Source organism: Erythrolamprus reginae, chromosome 1 (genome assembly GCF_031021105.1).
Source record: "Erythrolamprus reginae isolate rEryReg1 chromosome 1, rEryReg1.hap1, whole genome shotgun sequence".
NCBI lineage: Eukaryota > Metazoa > Chordata > Lepidosauria > Squamata > Dipsadidae > Erythrolamprus > Erythrolamprus reginae.
Window position 1 is genome coordinate 38475204 of NC_091950.1, and position 20623 is coordinate 38495826.

Consider the following 20623-nt stretch of genomic DNA (forward strand, 5'->3'; position numbering starts at 1 on the left):
ATTCTTAAGTAGTGTTAGGCAAACCCAACGAAGTTCGGGTTCGGCAGGTTTGGATGAACTTGGCAGCGGAGTTCGGGTAAGTTCGCCGAACCCAAACCCAAACCCCAACCCCAACACTTCTGGCCCCGCCCTCCCATCTTCCGCCAAAGCAGCCCACGGCTGCCTGTCTCCTTTTATTTCCTACGGAAAAGGCTCGGACACCGCAGCCGCGCCTTTTCTGTAATAAATAAATAAATAAAAGGAGACAGGTGGCCGCAGGCTACCATGGGCAATGGGCGCAACAGGGGCGGAGAGCCGTGCCATGTCCGAGCCCAAAATTTCCCCACCTCAGGAATAGCGCTGCAAGCAAAAGGAGGCGAGGAATCCCTCGATGGGATTCCAGGGCTGGGGATTTGACATCACGGAGACTCCTTCCTGGCCGGGGCCGACAAGCCCCCTTTTCCCTTCCTCTCCCATTGTTATCCTTCCTCCCTGGGATCCTCCTCCAACTTTGCACTGCGGCAGGCAAAAGGGAATCCCTGTCCCACTCTCCCAGCCTCTGTGGCGCCCTGCTCCCCATTCCAAAGAGCGCCAGGGTGGACTTCAACTCCCAGAGTTCCTCAGCCAGCCAACCTCACTTTTAGACTTTGTGGACTTCAACTCCCAGAGTTCCTCAGCCAGCCAACCTCACTTTTAGACTTTGTGGACTTCAACTCCCAGAGTTCCTCAGCCAGCCAACCTCACTTTTAGACTTTGTGGACTTCAACTCCCAGAGTTCCTCAGCCAGCCAACCTCACTTTTAGACTTTGTGGACTTCAACTCCCAGAGTTCCTCAGCCAGCCAACCTCACTTTTAGACTTTGTGGACGTCAACTCCCAGAGTTCCTCAGCCAGCTTTACTGAGTCAGAGCCCTCCCCACCTCCCCCTCCTGCCCACCGTGGTGTTCAAGTGAATGCTGAACCTGAACACGGACTTTTTAAAAAGTTTGGGTTCGGCATGCCGAACACAGCAAAGTTCAGTACAAGCCCGTACTATGCAAGTTCGGTTCGCCCAACACTATTCCTGAGCCAATCATGCTAGCTCAGGAATTCTGGAAGTTGAAGTCTATAGAAGAGCCAAATTTGCCTGGGTTGGTCAATGAGAGATAGTTATGGGAGCGAAAAGTAGAACTTGGGGATTTTGGCATGCAATTCTCAATTCTGGCTTTTCAATACTGCAGTACATAACAAGAGAAGAAAAGCCATGCTGACATTTGATCCAGGGGCGGATTCCTATTATTGCCGCTACCGGTGCGCTGTGGGCAAAGCTTCAATTAGCTTGTGTGTGCATGTGCATGTCCCAGTGTGTATTTGATTCTGCGCATGCGCAGGATGCAAGATCTCATGAGGGGCATGCACGCGAGAACAAAATTCAGCTATTGTTTTGCTTCTGCGCATGCGCAGGAGCAAAGGATCACTGAAATCTCATGTCTGTACGTTTCCCCTCGCACATGCGCAGAAGCAAAAACACGCTAACACGCTAGGACGCCCGCACACACAAGATAACTGAAGCTGCGTTCTTTGCCGTACTGGTAGCAACTCACGACTGATTTAATCAGTCTATACCTTTCTCAACAAATGGAACTAAGGATCATTTCTATTTAGAGGTTTAAATTCTGGCAGATCTGACAGACTGCAGGTTTCAGCCTTTTTAAAATTCCAGCATCTGGAAACCAACCCTCTGAAGGCAGAGGAGAATCATTGTTCAGTGATAAAATTACACTTGCATGCAGAACCTCTCTAGTCCAGGGACTGGTGTTCTTGTATAAAAATAGACATGACAGAGAGATTATTCTACATCAGGTACATGATTGTAGCTACTTAATACTAGTAGTGCTGAATTTGATTTTTTTTTACAACTAATAATAAATTCCCTGAAATATTTTAACTAGGATTAAGTAGGGAATCGGCTAAGAGGGATCAATTGCTCGCTGTTTTATTTTTTCCATTCAGAGCAAATGATCATCAACAGCTGTACCTTGAGTGGGGAATTGAATGACAAATTTTCAAGCTAGTGAGATATTATCTTGGATTAGCTGCGCTGAGTCTTCGGAGAGGGGCGGCATACAAATCTGATAGATAGATAGATAGATAGATAGATAGATAGATAGATAGATGGATGGATGGATGGATGGATGGATGGATGGATGGATGGATGGATGGATGGATGGATAGATAGAAAGAGATAGATAGATAGATAGATAGATAGATAGATAGATAGATAGATAGATAGATAGATGATAGATAGATAGATAGATAGATAGATGATAGAAAGGTAGGTAGGTAGGTAGATAGAAAGAAAGATAGATAGATAGAAAGAAAGATAGATAGATAGATAGATAGATAGATAGATAGATAGATAGATAGAAAGAAAGAAAGAAAGATAGATAGATAGATAGATAGATAGATAGAAAGAAAGATAGATAGATAGATAGATGATAGATAGATAGATAGAAAGAAAGATAGATAGATAGATAGATAGATAGATAGAAAGATAGATAGATAGATAGATAGATAGATAGATAGATAGATAGATAGATAGATAGATAGATAGATCATCTCAAATGTGGCAAATTCAGACTTCAACTCCCATAATTTCTCAGCCAGCAAATTTTGGGAGGAAACATATTTCTTTAGGTTGCCAAGGTTAAGAAACTTATCCTAGATATTTCCCTGAAGTGTGATCCCACGCCATATAAGCTCCACTCCACTTCGGATAAGCTGCCAGAATGCAACCATGCAAATACCCCATGAAGTCTATTTACTTATCAATATTCAATGGTGGCCCTAGATTACTAGAGTTGGAAGGGACCTTGTAGGTCATCTAGTCCAACACACACACACACCGCTCCAGCATGAGTCCTTATGTCATTTCAGACAACTGGCAGTCCAATCTCCTCTTGAAAGTCTCAAGTGTTGGAACGCTTACAACCTTCCACTGGTTGATCACTCTCACTGTCAGAAAGTTCCTCCTTATTTCCAGGTTGAATCTCTCCTTGGTCAGTTTCCGTCCGTTATTCCTTGTCTGGCCTTCTGGTGCCTTGGAAAACAGTCTGACCCCCCTCCTCTGTATGGCAAGTATTGTAACACTGCTATCATGTCTTCCCTGGCCCTTCTCTTCGCCAGACTGGCCATGCCCAGTTTCTGCAACCGCTCTTTGTATGTTATAGTCTCCAGTTTCCTGATCCTCCTGGTTGCTCTCCTCTGTATTTTCTTTAGAGTCTCAACTCTTTTTTTTTGTAGTTGGTGACCAAAAATGGATGCAGTACTCTAGGTGTGGTATACCTCAGGCTTTATAGGATGGTATTAGTACCTCCCTAGTTCTAGATTGTATCCCTCTATTAATGCAATTTAGGATTGCATTAGCTTTTTTGACTGCAGCTGCACACTGCTGGCTCATGTTTTGCTGGTTGTCTACTAAGACTCCAAGATTCCTCTCATAGTCACTGCTATTGAGTGTGGTTTCCTCCAGTTTATATGTACACTGCTCAAAAAAAAAAAAAGAGAGAACACTTAAACAACACAATATAACTCCAAGTAAATCAAACTTTTGCAAAATCAAACTGTCCACTTAGGAAACAACACTGATTGACAATCAATTTCACATGCGGTTGTGCACATTCAACTTTGTGCAGAACAAAGTATTCAGTGAGAATACAGTGGTACCTTTACCTAAGAACGACTCTACTTAAGAACTTTTCTAGATAAGAACCGGCTGTTCAAGATTTTTTTGCCTCTTCTCAAGAACCATTTTCTACTTAAGACCCCGAACCCAGAAAAATTTTCCAGGAAATTTGAGAGTGGCACGAAGGCCCAGCCAGTTTCCTGCCATTTCCCTTTTAATCCCGGCCATCTCGGGCTTTTTTGGGCTGCCAGAGGAGCCTTTCGGTGGCGCTTAAGGAGGCTTTGGCAGTCCAGAGCGAACGGAGCATTTTCCTTTCTCTGGGCACTTGGAGAGGGAATAAACCACTTCGCTGTGGTGACTCCCTCGTGCTGCCTCCCATACACCCGGTGTGAGGTTGCCTCCTGGAGCGTCTGGGCATGGAAAGGCAAAAGGGGGTGCTTTGCCCCGGCTGAGTCAACTCGGCTTCAGCCAAACTGAGGAGTCACCACAATGAAGGAAAGGCGACGGCTACAAAGCAAGAGAGAGGAGAGGGGAGCCCTTCAGCATGGGAAAGAAGGGGAGGCAGGTAGCAGCAGCAGCAGCCGCCTTTCAGTCAAAGGAGCGGGAGGTTCCCCCCTCTTGCCTGCCTGGGAGGCAGCCTCTCGCCGGGTGTATGGGAGGCGCATGTTCCTCCTTGCCTCCTCAGAGTCCCTCTTTTTTTTTTAAGCCTTAAAGTTTTGGATTTTTTGATTCCCCTCACCTCACCTTCTTCCTTCAGCAGCGACTGTCCTCCTCCTCTTCTTCCTCCTCCTCCCACCCAAATTCCGAGCTTTTGTTTCTTTCCTAATGGGTTTGCATGCATTATTTTCTTTTACATTGATTCCCATGGGAAGAAATTGCTTCTGCTTACAAACTTTTCTACTTAAGAACCTTTTCTACTTAAGAACCTGGTCAGGGAACAAATTGAGTTCTTAAGCAGAGGTACCACTGTATTTCCTTCATTCAAATCTAGGATGAGTTTTTTTGAGCAGTATATATCTTTGTTTTTTCTTACCTACGTATAGGATTTTACTTTTCTCAGCATTGAATTTCTCAGCATTGAATATGCTCTCAGGCCATGCAGGCATAGGCAAGTTTTTAATGGTGATGCCCTGGGCCACTGTTGAATAGACAAACCTTTAAAAGCCAAAATCCATCTTAGTTTCCCTACTCATTTCTCTCTTCCTCAAGATTAGCCATCCCGTCCTCCTCACTTCCTTCCTCTTGGAAGTGCTTATTTCCTTAGCCCAACATTTTCCCTCCAGCCTTCTTTTCAGAATACCAGGACAATATGTATTATTCCGGAGGACAAACGGCAAGATAACCAACCATACTGATAGTCCTTGACTTAGGATCAGAATTGAGATCAGAATTGATGATGAAGTGAGTCACGCTTAATTTTATGTCCACATTTATGGCATGGTTGTTGAAGAAATTGCTGCACTTGTTAAGTCAATCCAGCTTCCTCCATTGACTTTGCTTGCCAGAAGCCAGCTGGAAAGGTGAGGGTGATCACGTGCCAATGGTGGTCACGTGACCCTGAGATGATCATGTGACTATGGGGATGCTACAGCAGTGCAAGGACCAGTCGTAAGTCACATTTTCCAATGCCATTATAAATCAGTCGCCAAACAAATGGTTATAAGTTGAGGACTACCTGTATTCTATTTACCGTTTCCATTTTCCCACATGGAATTTTTTAAAAATAGTCTTTATTAATTATTTACATTAAGAAAAATACACAAACACCATAAAACCGACAAAGAACAAAAACAAAACACAACTTATACAGACATATAAATATCATCGTTCGTAATTACAGTTATATATCAAGTCTTAAACATTCAACAATTTACACATTTGCCAACCAATCCATTGGCATTATTGCTACAGCTTTTTAAATTTAATTTAATTTAATCAGCCTACCAGTTTTACATGGCTATGTTATATATTGTTATCTATATCTTAATCTTTATTAATTTTAATATTATTACCTAAATCATAAATTGTCCCACATGGAAATATTGTGGTACCCAAGTCGAATAAGCAAATTCAGATTTAGGGAGAAAAAAATCCATGAAATTGCAAAGCTAAAAATATTGCTAGGGACTAAGCCTAACTGACTTCTGACAAAACATGACCCTTCTCTCACATTTGAAACCCTCTACATCAAATGTCAAGCTTGCTGCCATATTTTGATGTGAATTGTTATTATTCAGATAGCTATATTTTAAATCCCATTAATATCCCCTCTTGAATCCATTTCCTTCACTTAGATCACAATTGCAAGCTAAATGCTGACTAAAAGTAAACAATGAGTGATGTCGTATTTATAGATCCTAGCTGGAAACCCCTTTACCACATTCTATACATAAATACTTTTGCCCTTTCAGATCAGATTCTGGAAATTAATCTAGTTCTAAACATTTGCAGGTGGAAAAAAATCCTTTTTATTATAAGTTCTGATGGAATAGAGCAGGGGTTTCAAACTCACGGCTTGTGGGCTGGATGCGTCACCTGCTGCCCCCACCCAGTTTAGCAAAAGGGGAAAAATGACGTGAGTTTGACACCCCTGGAGTAGAATCTACCACAGAGCACCATTTGCGCACCATTCTATTAAAACATGAGAACATATCATCATGTTCTCCCTAGTGGGTGGAGCTATCATCCAGGATGGGTTGATCTCATCCAATCAGATAATTTACTGGGAGGCACTTAACATGCCAGAGTCTCATTCGTTATCAGAATTAAACAGACAAATCGCTCCACCAACTAAGAACGGCCATGCACCATCACTCACAGAATCGAGAAAGAGCTATAGATCTGTCAATCCTTTCCATGTCCGGGCCAGTTTCCCATGTTGAGTCAAATTAAGCCACCGGCTTCGCTCTTGGTGGTGCCCTTCCATCAATTCCTTTAAGTTTCAGCTTTGCAGCCATACTCTCCCCGCAACCCAAAGACTTTGGTTTCCCAGAAGCTGTCCGGTAGGTCATGGGAATAATGCTGCCGGATCCCTAGTCGGCATTGTTTATGGTCGGAAGTACGACAATATCTGATCGTCTTTGAACCTCTGACTTTTGTTCTTGATTAATGAAAAGATTCTTGGTGAAATGACTCAGTCCTCAGTCTGGAGAGACGTGGTCTTGTTCCATGCTAGGATTGATAGTTTCATTAGATCATATTCTGAAATTTCAATTTTTTCATCAAGCGTGAGTTGGTTTACATCAGTGGTTCTCAACCTTTCTAATGCCATGACCCCTTAATGTTGTGGTGACCCCCGACCATAAGTCTAGCACCAGTTCTCCCAACAGAGCTTTAAGCTGATTGGCAGGAAGGTCAGAAGAATGCCCCCACTGTAAACACCTGATTGGTCGGATTGTAAAAATATGTCCTAAGGCACCAGAATAGAAACTTTAGTTCCTAACACCATGGGAAATTTGTCTTTTCCCATGGTCTTAGGCGACCCCTGTGAACTGGTTCTTCAACCCCCAAAGGGGTCCCGACCCCCAGGTTGAGAACCACTGGTTTACATCTTATCTGCTGACAACTATAACATCATTTCTGGCTCTGGCTGGGCAGGGAAAGTCATGTTTTCAAGTAATTGTAATTCAAAGTGTTGGTTATGACCTATAAAGCCCTTCATGGCATCGGACCAGAATATCTCCGAGACCGCCTTCTGCTGCACGAATCCCAGCGACCGATTAGGTCCCACAGAGTGGGCCTTTTCCAGGTCCCGTTAACTAAACAATGCAGGTTGGCAGGGCCCAGGAGAAGAGCTTCTCTGTGGCGGCCCCGACTCTCTGGAACCAGCTCCCTCCAGAGATTAGAACTGCCCCTACCCTCCTTGCCTTTCGTAAACTCCTCAAAACCCACCTTTGTCATCAGGCATGGGGGAATTGAGACATCTCCCCCAGGCTTATACAATTTATGTATGGTATGTTTGTATGTAAGTCTGCTTAATAAGTGGGGTTTTTTAAAATATTTTAAATTGTAAATTATTAGATTTGTTATGAATTGTTTTATTGTGTTGTGAGCCGCCCCGAGTCTACGGAGAGGGGTGGCATACAAATCTAATAAATAATAATAATAATAATAATTATTATTATTATCATCATCATCATCATCATCATCATCATTATTATTGACCAGCCATTCTAAAGCATGGCTGAAAAACAAGATTAAAAACTTAAAGTTATTTTGCTGTGAAATGGCAAAGTTAGGAGGAAACTTGTATCCCCTAAACGAGGCATCTTTTTTTTTTCTCCCCCTAGGGAATGTAGTCGGATCTTTGGCGAAGATGGTCTGACGCTGAAACTCTTTCTTAAAAGAACCGCTCCCTTTTCTATTTTGTGGACTTTGACTAACTACCTATATCTGCTGGCTCTGAAGAAGCTGACGGCCACGGACGTCTCAGCCCTTTTCTGTTGCAACAAAGCCTTTGTCTTCCTGCTCTCCTGGATTGTCCTCAAAGACAGGTTCATGGGTGTCAGGGTAATGGCCTAGACAGCTTTGGTTCATGATGGTTTCCATGGCCCAAACTTTATTTTGAAATTCTAAGGCAACTATTAAGCTCAAAAAAAACCCAACACCGCATGTCGGGTTTATTATTTGTTTTTGTTAAATGTCCAGTGAGTATTATAAATAGGAGGGGATTATCAGATTAGCAGAAATGGTTCCGGGCAATGAAGAATAGAATAGAATAGAATAGAATATCTGGCCAAGTGTGATTAGACACATAAAGAATTTGTCTCTGATGCAAAAGCTTTCAGTATACATGCAAAGCAACAGAGTAATAATATTAATAGTAATGACACCAATAAGAGGGTTTCATTATTTGCAGTTATTGGCCTGTCTCTCAGAGGATGATGGGAAATGTAGTGCAACTTCTTAAGGAGTATCAGCTTGTGGAAGACAATATAAAGAATTCTTTATTTCCCAAGCGTGATTGGACACACAAGGTATTTGTTTTAGGTGCATATGCTCTCAGTGTACATCAAAGATAAGATACATTTGTCAAGAATCATGAGGCACAACACTTAATGATTGTCCTAGGGGTCAAATAAGCAACGAGGAAACAATCAATATTAATAAAATATCTTAAAATATCTTAAGGATACATGCAACAAGTTATAGTCATACAGTCATAAGTGAGAGGAAATGGGTGATAGGAATGATGAGAAAAAACTAGTAGTAATAGTAGTGTAGACTTAGTAAATAGTCTTATTAAATAGTCTTAGTAAATAGTAAATAATTTGGAAGTGGCCACGAGGTTCTCTTGTGTTCGTGTCCAGAAGACTGTCATTATGACGTAACCTTTTCATATGACAGTTTCTCAGTTTTGTGTTCTCTTGAAAGCTGCCCTCAAATGGTGAAAGTGAAATACAGCCACAAGCAATTAATCCATTAAGAATTAATGCATAATTCCATGCTTTGGAATGCATGTGGGAGACATTATTATAGAAGAATTACAGGGAAACATTAAGACTCGTATAATCTCGTATTCTTTATTCTTTGCCAATATAATAGGAGGACGTAGAATAACAGTGCTTAATTTTATTATTTTTAATTATGCTCCAAATTTAGAAACTATTTTTCAGCTTGCATTCCCAAACATGGCGTTCTACTTTTCCCGTAAGAGCAGCAATCCAATTCACTTATCTGAATACAAAGAAAAGAGTGGATTTGCCATACTGTTCTGGTGGGAAATAGATTAGTTCTTTGCTTCTAATCTCAGAGACAAGGCAAGCTTTGGCCTCTTTCATCTGCATCCCAGATGTCAGTCTGTTTACTTAATTTCATAGAACTGAATGGAAGTGATTAAGAATGGCAGCTTAGTCTTTTCTTTGTTTGCAAACTCCATCCTGGTTCCTACTACCATGCGATAGAACTTAGGTGTCTGGGTTTACCAGAATCTGGAGAAATTGTTGGAATTTCAACTAGGTTACATTTTTTAATTTTTTTAAAAAAAAATAATTAATGGTGATTAACATATCTAATATTCATGATTGGTGGCGCAGTGGTGGCGCAGTGGTTAGAGTGCACTACTGCAGCCCACTTCAACTGACTGCTAGCTGCAGCTCGGTGGTTCAAATCTCACCAGGCTCAAGGTTGACTCAACCTTTTTTCCTTCCAAGTTGGGTAAAATGAGGACCCGGATTGTTGGGGGTAAGAGGCTGATTCTGTAAGCCGCTTAGAAAGGGTTGTAAAGCAATGTGAAGCAGTATGTAAGCCTAAGTGCTATTGCTATATTCCTTTCTCCTCTTATTTCCCCCACTATAATAACTCTATGAAGTTGAGTGTTGACTGGCTCAAAGTCACCTAACTGACTTTTATGCCTAAAATGGAAGTAGAACTCATAGTCTCCTGGTTCCTAGCCTATTTGAATTGGTTTGAATGATTAGTATGCATGCCATTAAATTATCTTAGTTTTAACAATAATTTTAGAAATTAGAGGGTTTTTTTCCCTTGACTTCTTTTTATTATTGTTGCCACTCCGAGTCTTCGGAGAGGTGCGGTATACAAATCTAATATAATAATAATAATAATAATAATAATAATAATAATAATAATAACAACAACAACAACAACAACAACAATAATAATAATAATAATTTTATACTGCGGTAAGCTGCTCTGAGTCCTTCGGGATTGGGTGGCATAGAAGTCAAATTAAATGAATGAATGAATGAATGAATGAATGAATGAATGAATGAATGAATAAATAAATAAATAAATAAATAGTAACCACTACATCAAATTGACTCTTTCTAAGTGGGAAGGACCTTGTCAATCTTTAATTGACAAGCAAGACCATCATAAATTATGATAACCGGCACTATATTAAGAATGTCAGGATGGGTGAGAAGGAAAGATATTTGTCCACGTTCTGCAAATTGTCTTCAGCTGAATTCTCCCACAGAAATTAAAATAAAGGTGCATTTTAAAGGACACTTGGCTGAGAGGAAATTAATCTTGGTGAGTGGAATGTTTAACAAAGATGATTAGGGAACTGGAGGCTGAAACATAAACAACGGTTGCAGGAATTGGGCACGTCTAGTTTAATGAAAAGAAGGGCTAGGGGTGACAACATAGCAGTATTCCAATATCTAAGGGGATGCCACCGAGAAAAGGAGGTTAACCTATTCTCCAAAGCACCTGAAGGCAGGAAAAGAAGCAATGAAACTAATCAAGGAGAGAAGCAACAGTTAGAACAATTAATCAGTGGAACAACTTGCCCCCAGAAGTGATGGGTGCTCCAACACTGGAGGTTTTTTAAAGAGATTGCACAACCGTTTGTCTGAAATACTGGATTTTTTGGAGTATTAAGTTGCACCTTACTTTGGGGGGAGGACAATTGGGGGGGGGAATCTACCTACCAGGTATTCATGTGGCTAGCATCCTTAGTCTGTTCAGCATCAGCAAATCATTTTATCCCCTGGTTAAGGCTGAAAAGGCGTTTTTCAGAGGGAGCAGGAATGAAAGCAAGCCTGCAAAGACTTAGGGCTGGAATAAACCTTCTTAGGAGGGAATAGGAAGCCAGGAAGATTGTTAGCACCTAGCTAGGGCTGGGGAAAAATGCACACCCAAATTTTCAGCCTCTTTTAGGGAAGAAAAACGTGTGTTTTATACTCCAAAAATGCAGTCATTTAAGGCCTCCTATTTGAGCTAGGGTTAGAGTAGAAGACCTCCAAAGTCCTTTCCAATTTGGATATTTTGTTATGGGCATATATGGTCCCTTCTAAAATAAAACAAATAAATGAAGTTGCCAAGGTTCCAGGTAGCATCCAAACTAAATCAGAGCCCAAGTCAAAGTACTCCTCAAAATTCCAATTTATTTCTGCATCCATTCTGGCACTTACACTGGGAAACCTGAATCTGAGTTTCCCACCCAGCTGAAAGTTCACATCCCTTGTCCCCCTGTTCTGCTGGTGTGTTTCAACCACCTGTAATTACAGAGTAATTAGTCCAGGAAGACACACACCACACAATAAAAGGAAAACCCAAAAGTTATTATAAACAGAAAAACAGAAACAGCTCCCTTTTTAAATGTCAAAGGGATTTTCTGGTACACACAAGGCACAGGTTAAATGCAATCCAATTGCTCACCCAATAACTGGGAAATTGAGTCCAATTCTAAAGTCCAGAAAGTCCACACACACAATCCTGAACAGCAAAAAACCACGATCTTGACTAAACAAGGAATCAGATAAACTGCCATGAGGCTAAAACACCAGGCTGCACTTTTATCTGTAGCACTAATTACAGCAGCCCCACCCAAGCGCCGGTGGCCTCATTTTCTCTTGTAATAATCCTTCAGTTGTTGTCTCCTATGCATCACTCTACGCATGCGTGGATGTGTCATTAATTCTTGTTCAGAATCCAGGGATGATACAGATGATTGATCTCCTCCTGGGCTGTCTGCCAAACTCCCCTCTTCCCTGTCACTCACGCTTCCTTGGTCAGAGGAGACAGATTCTACTGGAAGCAAAATAGGCCTGCGGCTTGTGGATGTTTCCCCCACATCCACCTGCACATTCCTTGGGGCAGGAGCTGGGCCAGAGCTAACCACAACATCCCCCACCCACAAACTTGCCATGTTGCCCACTCAGATTGTACTAACATGGCAAGTCCTTCCTCCGCTTCCGCCCAGGCGGGTGGGCATAGGATGGCCTTGAACCTCTAGAAAGAATTCTTTGTGGCTGCATCTGTTCCCCCATGAAAATCACCCCTCCCAAGTTCCCATAAACATCAGATCTTCTATAGATAGCGTGGCAAGCCGTTATCACCAACTTCTGTACCAGCTTAACAGAAGAAACACCAACAAGCCAAATCAAAGAATTATTTCATTTTAAATGCTTACTGATTTCTGGGCAATTATGGGCAGACAAGAGAGACAGTTTGGTATAGTGGTTAAGGTTACAGTTTGCAGCTATTGGGCTACAAACCTCACCCTACGCATGAACGCAGCTGGGAGGGACCAGATACTTCCTCCCAGTCCTAGCAAAGGGGTAATGGCAAACCATTTCACATTTTTTAAAGTGATCGGGGCAGCTCATCAGGCCATTAAATAAATGCAGAAAGTTGCCCTCCATTCCCTCACATGTAGAAGCAACTGAGGAGGCCATTATGAAGACAACCCATGCCTCAGCTACCATTTTACCAGGGTCGCCCAGAAAGTAATGCACCACGTTTTTTTCTTCAACAATTATCTATTGAACACAATGAAACTTACACATAAGAAAGAATGATGTTTCTTCTACACTCCCTATTTTTCCATGTAATCTCTGTCCTGTTCTTTGGCCTTCCTCCAGTGAGACACAAGGGTGTGTATGCCCTGTCGGTACCACTCCTTGTCCTGGTCACAAAGTCATTTCTGCACTGTGCGAATCACCTCTTCATCATCCTCAAAATGTCTTCTGCGACTAACCGTATTTCTGTCAACTGCAGATTCTCCATAAACTGTAGACAAACATTTGTGAATGTTCCCAACAGTTTCTTTCTCTGCAATGAGAAATTCAATGACAACACACTGCTTGTAACGTACCTCACTTACAGACGCCTTTTCGAAACACTGCTGCAGCTACGCTATCTGTCTGAAGAAACACAAAATTTACACACGCACTCCTGACAATTCAAATAATGTATATCTAAAGTTTTGAATTCGTACCATTACTGAGAAAAAAAAATGTGGTGCATTGCTTTCTTGGTGACCCTCGTATATAGCCCACATCACAATGAATGACAAACCGAGGGCAGTATTTGCCGTTTTCAGGAAAGTGCCTGACAGTTGTACTCAAAAGCAGTGTTCCCTCTAATTTTTTTGGGGGGTGGGCAGAAAAGTATAGTGTCTGAGCGGCAGTCCCTTCGGGACTGGGCGGCACAGAAATAATAAATAAATAAATAAACAAACAAACAAACAAACAAACAAAAAACCCACCCTGTTTTGCCTCAGAGAATTTCAAAATAAAATACTGTACTGTGTATCTATAACAGTGAGCTCATAATAGGGCAACTCTATCAATATCAAAATGCCACTTAAATAGTTGAGCTAGTTTCAAACTAGATTTTGATTTTCTTTCTCTCTTCCTTACTCCCATTCTTTTTCTTTTTCTTTTCCTTCCTCTCTTTTTCTATCTGTTTCTCTCTCTTCCTCTCTTCCCCTCTCACTCTTTCCCTCTCGGCTTCTGGGCAGGTTTGGAAAACTCTGAGTTGATGATGATTTTTAAGTGAGCGATTGCTCACTGCTCAGCTTAGAGGGAACTATGCTCAAAAGACTTCCCAAAATAAACCTGCCAATCTGTTCAATAGATTTCCATCTGGAAACTAGCTAGGTGGGGAATTATAAACTAGCATTGAAGCCAAAATTCTTACACAAGTAATTGTATTGAAAGTAACATACTTTGCATTCCTCAAAGTTGAAGCGTTAGTAGGACACAAAAGTGCTTCAAGGTTCATGGAACATGCTTTACCAGGATGGTACAATTTTTAAAATTAAAAACAACAGCTTAAATTTGTTGGGCTCCACTAAAATGAGTTACTTCTGATGGTTTTAGTACCATTTCTTAACCCACCTGACATGTAGCAGCTTTCAAAAACTTGCTATATCTTTCTCACTTGCCCTTTAGGTGTGACACTCTGTGGTTTGGATTATTAACTTGTTCCATGTTTTGTCTGATGTGGAAGAAGAGAGTCAAACTTAAAAGACCTGCTTTCATCCCAGCTCCATCGTTTTTATTAGAATTCAAGAAAATATGTTCTTTCTACATATGAAATACGTCCCTTTAAGTCATAGTGCAAATCTTACATTTCCATATCTCCTTCATCTAATTCATAGGAGTGTTCATTAAAGAGAAAAGTAAATTGGACAAGCTTGAATTGGTTTCATCCATGGATTAATCAACAAAACCTGCAGTTAATTAATTAGTGGAGACAAACTCTAATTTGATGTATAAATTTTAATAACTAGTGCTGGGAGGTAAAATACATAGAAGCTCTTAAAGCTTATTTTAGTGCTGGTGTGTGACTGTAATAGGGGTCGTTTATGTGGAAGTATCTAAAGCTAGATTTTTCTTTTAAAGACTGAAAATAATATTTGCTTCTCAATTCACAAGCTGTTTCACACATCCTTCAGTATCTCCAAAATGTTATCTATTGTACAGAATGCAAAAGTTTTTGTAAAGCTGAAGAATGATGTACGTGTGTCTGATAGGTTTGATAGATAAAATCCAGGTAAATAACACTAACAGTTTTAATATCTTCATTCCCAAACATTTCCTAGGTGATATGATCAGTGTCTGGCACCAAATTGTGGTATTAAAGTATTACTTTTGAGATTACAGACGCATTGTATCAAACAGTATGCAGCAAAATTTTATGAAGTAGAAGCTGGGAGAAAATATATGTGTGTTTGAGACAGAGGGGGGATAAAGGTGGCAAGTGAGGTTTTCTAGAGATTTTTTTAAAACCTTCCTTATGATTTCTCCCACTTGTGGGTTTCTGCCAGAAATAAAATAACAAATAGTAAGAGCTAGGATCAGTAAAGGGAAGTAGGGACAAGCTGCCATTTCAATTCTCTGCAGTAACTTATCCAAGCTTTATTTTAAAGATCATTGCCATCACTACTGGGTTTAATTGAGTGTGAGCATTTGAATTAATGACACAGAGCACTATTATATTAAACTTGACTAACTGGTCAGTACTCCTTGGGTGAATTCACAGAATGCAGTGGTACCTTGTGATACGAACCCTCCGTGATATGAACATTTCGAGATACGAACTGGGGGTTCGGAATTTTTTTGCCTCTTCATATGAACTTTTTTCAACTTACGAACCCACCGCAGATCGCAAAAAGGTGCTCTGCTGGGCGCCACCGCCCAGCTGTCACCTTTTAAAACAGCCGGGGGGCTTCTCGGCGTTCTCCTGAACCCGAACCCGAACTTTTCGGGTTTCGGTTTGGGAGGCCGCCGAGGAGCGCTGCCGCCCGGCTGTCACCTTCTGAAACAGCTGGGGGGGGGGGCTTCTCGGCGTTCTCCCGAACGCCGAACCCGGAAGTTCAGCAAAAGTTTGGGTTCGGGTTCTGGAGGCCGCGGAGAAACACCCAGCTGTTTCAGAAGGTTACAGCCTGGTGGCGGCACCCAACAGAGCACCGTTTTTGCGATCAGCAGCGGTGTTTTCGGCTGATCTGGAGGCTAAAAAGGAGGTGGGGAATCCCAATAGGGAATTCCATGGGCGGAGCTTTGACGTCACAAAGACGTCCTTCCTGGTCAGCCGAAACATGGCCTCCAGGAAGGACGTCTTCGTGACGTCAAAGCTCCGCCCGTGGAATTCCCTATTGGGATTCCCCACCTCCGTTTCAGCCTCCAGATCGGCCGAAAACACCGCTGCTGATTGCAAAAATGGTGCCCCGCTGGGCAGCGCCGCCCCACTGTAACCTTCTGAAACAGCTGGGCGCTTCTCCGCGGCCTCCAGAACCCGAACCTGAACCCGAACTTTTGCTGAACTTCCGGGTTCGGCGTTCAGGAGAACGCCGAGAAGCCCCCCGGCTGTTTCAGAAGATGACAGCCAGGCAGCAGCGTTTCTCGGCGGCCTCCCGAACCTGAACCCGAAAAGTTCAGGTTTGGGTTCTGGAGAACGCTGAGAAGCCCCCGGCTGTTTTAAAAGGTGACAGTCGGGCGGCGACGCCCAGCGGAGCACCATTTTGCAATTTTTTCCCCCTTGCACGCATTAATCGCTTTTACATTGTTTCCTATGGGAAACATTGTTTCGTGTTACGAACTTTTCGCCTTACGAACCTCCTTCCGAAACCAATTAGGTTTGTAAGACGAGGTATTACTGTATATTGAATTCTAAAACTGGGTTAATAGAACACAGTTGCTTCATTCGCGTAAATCACTTAACATACAGTGGTACCTATACTTACAAACTGATCAGGTTCTTAAGTAGAAAAGTTTGTAAGAAGAAGCAATTTTTCCCATAGGAATCAATGTAAAAGCAAATAATGCATGCGATTGGGGAAACCACAGGGAGGGTGGAGGCCCTGTTTCCTCCCAAGAGATTCCTAGAGAGGAACCCATGGAGACTTCTCCCTACCTTTTCCAGCCCTGCTTCCTCCCAGGAGATTCCTAGAGATGCCCCATGGAGGCTTCTCCCTGCCTTTTCCGGCTATAGTTTTGGAGGCTTCGGTTTGTAAGTGGAAAATGGTTCTTGAGAAGAGGCAAAAAAAAATCTTGAACACCCGGTTCTTATCTAGAAAAGTTTGTAAGTGGAGGAGTTTTTAGGTAGAGGTACCATTGTACCAAAATTGTAACTCAGTCCTCATCACATACTGAACTACTGTATACAGCACAAATTACCCAAATTCATGTTAGCATCCTCCAGTGTGCTGTAGGGTCCCTGCATGATACCAATAGCAATAGCACTAAGACTTATATCCTGCTTCATAATGCTTTACAGCCCTCTCTAAGTGGTTTGCAAAGTCAGTATATTGTCCCCAACAACCTGAGTCCTCATTTTAGCGGGGGGGGGGGGGGGGAGAAGCTGAGTCAACTTTGAGCCAGTCAGGATTGAACTCCTGGCAGTGGGCCGCCACAGCTCAGGGATATAAACACATTGAGTTGGGGAATTAGAATTGGCTGTGGAGTTCTTCATGCTCTCTGAGTTTAGTTATTTGCTTGCAAATGTTGCGTTATCCAAGTGGTAACATCACCAGTGGCACAATTAGCTGACGTTTGGTCACTCATATACTATTAAATTGTGCTTTCTGCAGACTTTCCCAACGTGAACATTTCACCAGATGACAAATCCCAGAATTCTCAGCCTACACAAATAATGGCTGTGCCTGTTCAGAATTCTAGGGATGTTTGTCAAACTTAACAACTTGAAGATGTGTGGACTTTAATTCCCAGAATTGCCTAGCCTAGTAATGGCGAACTTTCCCCCCCCTCAGGTGCCGAAAGAGTGTGTATGCATGATATCTTGCATGCACAAGTGCCCACACCCATAATTCAATGCCTGGGGAGGGTAAAACTAGCTTCCCCTGCCCCCCAGAAGCCTTCTGTAGGCCGGAAACAGCCTTTTCCCCAACTTCTGATGGGCCCAGTAGTCTCATGTTTCGCCCTCCCCAGGCTCCAAAGGCTTTCCTGGTGCTGGGGGAGGGTAAAAAAAACCCTCCTCATCCCCCCCGGAGGTTCTCTGGAAGCCAGAAATGCCTTCCCAGAGCCTCTGTTTGAGCCAAAAATCAACTCACTAGCATACACATGCATGTCGGAGCTGAGCTAAGGCAACGGCTCGCGTGCCAGAAGATATGGCTCCGAGTGCCACCCGTGCCATAGATTCGCCATCACTGGCCTAGCCAATACTAATGGCTGGGGAATTCTGGGTGTTGAAATCCACGCATCCTTAAGGTTGCCAAGGTTGAGAAAGACTGTCCCAAAGTATTAGGAGGCCCCAGACAGGGACCAAAGTCATTTTTACATAGCATTCGAACCGTTGAGATTTGGTACTTTTTTCAGTCTGCTTGTACTTGCCACAAGAAACAAGCTGACATTTATTCCACTGTTGCATTTTGCTGATGAATGAACCTGCCTGCTTCGTGTTTTGAATCTCGCTCCCTAGAGCTATAATTTCTCCGACTACACAACAGTGACCAAGCTCAGTTTATGGCTGTCAACCTGTGAAACAAACTAATCTGATCTTGAAGCAATTCTGCTTGAATGGGCTTCAGTCCAAAGTCATCTAAGAAATAATCCTTTTGATTTCCAAGAAAAGAGAACAAGGTTGCTGTACAGTCCCTCTGCACGACTGGGATAGTGTTATGTTCCCGTTCCATGTCCTCAAGTCATTTTAATACCTCTCACATGCAACACTCACCTTATCATGGTTCTTTCCAGATAATAAAGTCCTTCTACATGTCTTTCCTTTTGGATTGCACAGATAGTTGCCACAATAATGGCCATCACTGGGATTGTTATGATGGCCTATGCAGATGGTTTCCATGGCGATTCAATTATCGGTGTTGCATATGCAGTTGGATCTGCCTCGACCTCTGCGCTATATAAGGTAAGTCATTTTCTTACCGTTTAATCCCTTTTAAATGCATGCATGGACAAACAAAGCAAGATCGGTTTGAAACAATGCTCCTGGTTGCTTCATTCACATTCTGAGCAATGTGCACGGGAAGAAAGTTGCGGCTAGGTAATTAGGTGGTGGCCTCCAAGGATTCAGCTTGGCTTCCCTTTATCAAGTCTTAATGAAATCTCTATTATTCCACAACAGCAAGATTAGCATCCATGAATTTCCTCTTATTTTATATGCCAGTATTTTATGACATTCAACTGTGATACTGTGCGCTGAAATTTTATGAAAAAGTTCACAAGAGACGTTTGGACAAAGAGAACAGAAATGTTTATTCTCTCTGGGTATACCAAAAACGATTTGCAAAGCGGGTACTCTTCACAAGGGAAGAGACACTTGTACAGAAGCTAAAGAGCAGGTTATATAGGTTTTACAAATCACAAAGGTACATAGAATTCCTCAACTTATCATAGGGGTACACAGAATTCCTTGCCTAAATATGGTCTACATCCTTTTTCTTTCTCCTGGAGATGAATAGTACCTTATATGGTTTATTGGGTAAACAGCAAACATTTATCTTGTTAAACAGCAAACATTTATCTTGTTAAACAGCAAACATTTATCTTGTTAAAAACAGATCCCAAAATGACAGTCACAAGATAAGGAAAAACAGGAAATCCTTATCTTGTTAAAGACAGAAACTACAGACAGCAAATACTGATATTCTTAAAATAAAACTTAAATTATTTTATACACAATGGATTTTTCCTTCAATACATTAGCAAAAGAAAATGTTGAACGCAAAAGAAAATGTTTTTTTTAATAAAATTTTTAATTAAATTTTATCACAACAAACAAACAAAAAACTTAAAGAAAAAGTGCCCAACACCAATAACCCCTCCACCATTTAGGGGGTTCAGTTATTTACAGTAAATTCCAATTTCTTCCTTGGCTCCTGTTTACATTTCTTTACATTACAAAGAGTGATTGCAGTTTATTTTTCACATTGTCGTCATATATTCTACGTAAGATATAATCTTTCACCTTATTCCATCGTGCCATCAGCTTCTCCAATTTATTTTCATCAAAGTTATTTAATCTTATTTCCGTAATTTCAAAGTGAATGTGGTCCACCATGTACCAGTACCAATTCTGGATTGTCCATTTATTGCTGTCCTTCCACCCTAATACCACTACTGCTTGTGCACTTTCCAAGGCTGCTGTTTTGATTTCTCTAAATTCTCAACCAGCAACCAGGCATATTTTCAATGAAAAGGAGGGAGTTTTCAAGAATGGTCTCTCTGTCACTCTGCTGAGATTCCCCAGGAAATCTTCGGATTTCTTAATGATTCCATGTTTTATCTCTCCAATTATATTTTAGTTTAAATCAGAACTCTTTCTTCTAAAATAAAGGTGAGTTAACTCAGCCTGCAGAAGTTCTGCTCCATTCTTGTACTCCTCAGAAACTTGTTTGATTTCAGAGTTGAGGTGGTTGGAGAAAACATTGTTTTGGCATTGCTATGCTCATGTCACACAATTCTTTAGCAGACCCTTGGTTTCAAGGTGGTTTGGACTACATTTTCAATACTACTTAAAACCCACCTCTGCCGTCAGGCATGGAGGAATCGAGATCCTCTTTCCCTCTAGGCCTTTACAATTCTATGCATGGTATGTATGTATGTATGTTTGGTTTTTTACATTAATGGATTTTTAATCGTTTTTAGTATTAGATTACTATTGTATACTGTTTTATTGTTGCTGTTAGCCGCCCCAAGTCTCCGGAGAGGGGCGGCATACAAATCCAATAAGTAAGTAAGTAAGTAAGTAAGTAAGTAAGTAAGTAAGTAAGTAAGTAAGTAAGTAAGTAAGTAAGTAAGTAAGTAAGTAAGTA

General features: G+C 41.7%; 1 protein-coding gene across 2 annotated transcripts in view; it reads left to right on the top strand.

The window, feature by feature from the left end:
• Positions 1–20623, top strand: part of SLC35F4 (solute carrier family 35 member F4) — a 221290-nt gene that overhangs the window by 193208 nt on the left and 7459 nt on the right. For both annotated transcript variants that reach the window (XM_070749827.1, XM_070749836.1), the window contains 2 exons: positions 7932–8151; positions 18592–18717. In XM_070749827.1, coding sequence (XP_070605928.1) covers positions 7932–8151; positions 18592–18717 — 346 coding nt within the window. The remainder of the gene's footprint in view (positions 1–7931; positions 8152–18591; positions 18718–20623) is intronic.